This window comes from Spinacia oleracea, chromosome 6, assembly GCF_020520425.1.
Source record: "Spinacia oleracea cultivar Varoflay chromosome 6, BTI_SOV_V1, whole genome shotgun sequence".
Classification (NCBI taxonomy): Eukaryota; Viridiplantae; Streptophyta; class Magnoliopsida; order Caryophyllales; family Amaranthaceae; genus Spinacia; species Spinacia oleracea.
Genome location: NC_079492.1, coordinates 111459905 through 111464979, shown reverse-complemented (window position 1 = coordinate 111464979; position 5075 = coordinate 111459905). Strand labels below are relative to the sequence as shown.

At 36.9% G+C, this 5075-nt stretch overlaps 1 protein-coding gene across 1 annotated transcript; it reads right to left on the bottom strand.

The window, feature by feature from the left end:
• Positions 1–448: 448 nt before the first annotated feature.
• LOC110784700 (uncharacterized) lies at positions 449–1877 on the bottom strand. Its single transcript, XM_021989153.2, has 2 exons — positions 1235–1877; positions 449–1104 (listed from the first exon to the last, which is right to left on the bottom strand). The coding sequence occupies exons 1-2, from the start codon at positions 1875–1877 to the stop codon at positions 449–451; spliced, it is 1299 nt and encodes a 432-aa protein (XP_021844845.2).
• Positions 1878–5075: the final 3198 nt, after the last annotated feature.

Sequence of the window (5075 nt, the reverse complement as noted above, 5' to 3'; positions counted from 1 at the left end):
ATTTGTGCAAAGATTAAAATCCTAATCCTATTAGATTTGTTTTGTTATTTAGAGTCCTAATAAAGTTCTAACTAGCAAATCCACATCCTAGTAGGATTACAATTCCTTTTCCATACTCCTATAAATAGGTGCCTAGGGTCACAATTTATGGGCACGATTGAAGTATTCAAAGGGTAAGTTTTTGAAATAAAAATCAGCCATACACTTGCAAACACTAGCCGAAATTCCTAAGCACCTTAAGGGCGATTCTAGTTGGTCTAACTTGAGGCGGATCCGGACGTACTGTGGACTATCTACGGAGGGACGACATTTGGAGTCCTAAGACTTGTTCTTGTTCGGTTCGGGCGCAGCTAGGGAAGGCACACTACAACATGTATGCATCCATTCTATGCTAAATGATTATGTGTAAATAATATGCTTTCCTGGATTTATGGTTTTTCCGCATGATTTATGAATTGTTATATGTATCATATCCTAAAATTTCCCCCCCTGTATCCCTAGGATAAACAGTCAACAATCCAGGGGAATGATCCAAACAACCCTCATTCATAAAACACACTTCAGCTGAGCTATAAACACCTAACCACTTAGGATTAGCCATTATTCTATCAATTTTAGAAAAAACTCTAGCTGCACCATGCTGTTTATTATTCCAAGTGTAGAAATTACCCACACTCTTAATATATTCCATGCTATAGAAATGCATACAATCACAAATATCCATTATTTCAGCATTCCTAACAGGGGAGCCAATTCTCTCATCAGTACTCATAACATAATTGAAATCTCCACACAAGATCCAGGCATCCTGTGTGTTTAAAGCTTTCAAATCTTTCCACAACACTTCTCTATTAGAGCTATCATTGAAAGCATAAATGAAAGTACAGAAAAAACTAGGCATACCACTCACTGGTTGAATGAAGCAATGCATAAACTGACTAGAAGCTGCGTGGATACTCACAGAAAAGCTTCCTGGATTCCAAGCCAAAATAATTCTGCCACCATTATGATAACTTGCATTACTAGAGAAACCCCAATTTGGGAAAACTCTTTGGTAAAGCTTCCCTAAGTTAGGAAGCTTAACCTTATGCTCTAGAAGACCAACTAACCCCACATGATATTTATGAAGAAAATGCTTCACAGTATCCTATTTTTGAGCTAGGTTGATACCCCTAACATTCCATGATAATATCCTATCCATAAGATTTGGAAGAGTTCCCTCTTCCTGTGCTACCCTCCTTAATGTCATCTTCCCTATCCAACTCAGCAGTACTGCAAGCACTGTGACCACCATCATCATTCAGCATTTGGAAAGAATTATCAACTGGTGTTGGAACCAAGTTGGTAGGTCTAACCCTGATTGGCCTGAGAGTTCTTTGAAACCCCTCCTGATCCACCTCTGGTGCGACCACTTCTGTGTGATTCTGAACTTGTTGTTTTTTCTGCACCCATATTCTCTTAGTTTTCCCCTTCCTACACTCAATGGTTAAATGTCCAACTAGTTTGCAGTTATCACAAACAGTTGGTCTCCACTCATAGGTGATAGGTACCTGAACCAGCTCACCATGCTCATTCATAAATGAAACTTGATCAGGAAGCTTTTGTGTGATTGGCATATCAACCAACACCCTAGCATACTGAAGTTTATCCCTACTCACAGTGGCTGCATCCCTCTTAATTGGTTTGCCTAACTGACTCACAATTTTGAAAAGAGATTTTTCACCCCAATACTCAAAATTCAGACTCAACTGAATCCAAATGGGGACATATTTGATCTCTTCCTTCTCCATATCCATATCAACACTCCAGGGTTTCACTATCATAGGTTTGCTGTCAAAGAAAAAATGGCCAGAAGTGACTTTGTCTCTCATGTCCATAGTCAGAAATCTCACTAATTAGATTCCCTTTTTCACCAACACCACCTTATCAACATTAAATTTCTTCCAGATTCTCCTAATAAACCCTTCCATAACATGTATTGGGGGATTAGCACCAATAATATAGCAGTTAATGGAAGAATTCCAAAAATCCACCTCATCCTGTATATCATCAAGATCAATCATTACAGGGCTAGAAACAGGATGCATTTCAATTGGATCAGGTGGCCTAAATTCATCATCAACACTATCAGCATGTTCAATCATTACTTCATCAAATTGTTGCAATATTGGAACGGAAATCGTACCAATATCAACATTAGATGGAGTATTATTCACCTTGTTAGCTGATCTGTGAACAGATTGCATCCACTCATTGAAGGAATGCCTGAGTTCAGAACGAGCTTGCAAATGTTGCAATCTAGATTTGGGGGTGAGAATCTCATTTTCAATCGTCAAATCCAGTGCTTCGACCCCTAAAACCTCCTCAATCGATCGAGTCTTAAGAGCCTGAGAATCAGATGAAGGTCCTCTTGGTTTCTGCTTTGCATTGCCATGCTTACTACCTTGCATTTTGCCCCCAGACTTCCTTGCCATGGCAGCAGTGCACAATGGAGATCATGCACCGAAGGGAAACTTGGGGGAGAAGGCAAGGTTTTCTCTCGCTTCTCTCTAGAGTTTCTCTCTCTTCTTTTTCTTCCAAATTCCCCTTATTTCCTCTTAATTAAGGGGGCGTTTGGTTCGCAAACTGGTATGGGGTTGTAATCAGGAATGATATCAAGGTGGTATATATAGGTTTGGAACTTGATTACCCCGTGTTGGTTCGAATTATATAGTGGTGAGTTTTTTCCTTTTGTTTGATACCTAGAGTAAATGTATGAGCCATACCCACCCCCCCCTAGGTTTCTAAACCTCGTACTTTGTGGGTTTGAGGTATGAGTTTAAAACTCTTAAAAACTACAACCAAACACATGGTATGAGTTTAGACCATTCTAAATCCATGCCTCATACCTAGAAACCGCGAACGAAACACCCCCTAACTAAACCACTAACCTAAAAAAAAAATCTTCGTGCTTCTCTCCCCTCTAATCCTTTGTGTTCTTCGTTATTTTCTTCCTTCTCTTTTTTCTCCAATTCGTTATTTTCTCTCTCTAATTACTACCATTTTTAACACTCATTAAGATTGTGCTACTAATCTCTTTTCTGAAACTCGCCACATTCCCCGAATGCGTTCTCTTAAGGGTTTCATGGAGTTGATTTCCCTCAGATGGCTCCTTTACCAATTTCGAGGAATAAAATGGTGGGGCATTATTGAGGATAATTAACGTAGTTATCCTATATGATAAAATATCGTATGTGGCAGAGTTGTGTTATATCTCAGCTATATAACTAGTATAGGACCCGTGCGATGCACGGTTTACAAATTTTAACTTTAAGTGCGAAGTTAAATTAGTTTACAAAAAAAAAAGTAGATTTTTCATTCTCATTTACACCCGTCATCCATAATTTCATGTTAGGTATAAAAATCAATTAACATCCTATACTACCTCATTTTTTTATCGTGTTACCCGTACACATTTGGTTACATGCCTCATTAGTCTTTGTTAGAGATGGACAGTGAGTCGGGTCTGACCTAGCCCATCCTGACACAGCCCATAGTTGGTTACGTTGGTCGGACCCACTTACGACCCATGACACAATGTGTCGTGGGTCGAGTTTTTTCAACACAACCCATTTCGATCGACCCTATCGAACTCGACACAGCCCACCACGGCACACCCGACCCATCCAACCCAACACCCGAACCCAACCCACCCAATACACGAACTCAACCCATCGAACCATTTCTAATTTAAACTATTTTTTTTTTGGCAAATAACTATTTTGTATGTTTAAAATGTTAAAAAAATATAATTTTATTGTTTAAATATACATTAACCACATTTATGTGAGTATGTGAATAACATATATTAATTCATTTAAATTCATATAAAATTTATAACTTTTTAACGCTTAGTAAATCTTCTAAACTCACCTAACCCACATCAGTTCCTAAAACTCGTCTAAACCCACCAGACCCATCGGATTCACATTTGGCCTAAACCTGTCGTAACCCACCAAACCCATCGGACCCACTCGACGCGCACAACCCACCACGACCCATCATGTACTTTGTCCATTTTTTCCGACACAACCCACGACTCAACCCACCCTCATTTAACTACGGAGGTTTGCGTGTTAATTATCCCCGCCCCATGACCCACCAAACTCACTCATGAGCCATCCAACACACCACGTTGGCCATCTCTAGTTATTATCCCACTACAAATGCATCTTATCCGAAATTTCTTTTACCTTACATAGTAACTTTAAATTTTATATATGAATCTATATAAAATGTGCAGTATATCTACTCACTTTTGAGAATGTTGAAATTATTTTACTAACAAAATATTTTATTAACTATAAATATTATGGAAATATTCGGAACAAATGATTATAACTTATATTACATATGTCCTTTCTTCACCCTTGAACAAAAAGTTATATGTTCAGATATTAAGTCTTTTTTTTTATTGTGTTACCTGTATCATTTTGTTGCCCACCTCATTTTGTTACTTGCTCTATTTCAAGTTTACTCTTTTGAAATCAGTTATGATCAAATCCAATAAGTTTTATTAGGTCTATTAGATATATTTAATCAATTCCAAATCCAATAAGTTTAGATAAATTTAAATTCACTTTAAATAAGGTGAAAAGAATGCACCCTACTTCCATTTTTCTTTATTCCATTTGTTTTTTATGTGATCAAAATAAAATTTAAAAAATTGGTTGTACTTTGTGGATTGTATTTATGAAGAAAGAGACTACATTGGCTAAAACTCAAAACCAAACCCACCACGTCACCATGGAGATTATTATTTTATCTGTATAAATGTTCATCACTTATCAAACCACTACTTATTCACTTCTAAACAGGGCGGAGATAGATGAATGTTCATTAAATTTATTCCACCGATTTTTTTTTAATTTTAATTATGATTTAACATATTTATATATAGATATTGTAGATAATATGTCATGCAATTGAGAATAATATTTCTCATAAAGTCATATTATCTTAGATATTAGTTACTTTATTTGGATATAGTGTTCGTATTTTATTGATATATTTCCATTGTATTCTTCGTAAAAGGT

Coding starts and splice junctions, on each gene's coding strand:
- LOC110784700 (XM_021989153.2), bottom strand. CDS start 1,877: ATGGACATGAGAGACAAAGTCACTTCTGGCCATTTTTTCTTTGACAGC. Junction 1,105..1,234: donor GGAAGATGACATTAAGGAGG/GTAGCACAGGAA, acceptor ATGTGGGGTTAG/TTGGTCTTCTAGAGCATAAG.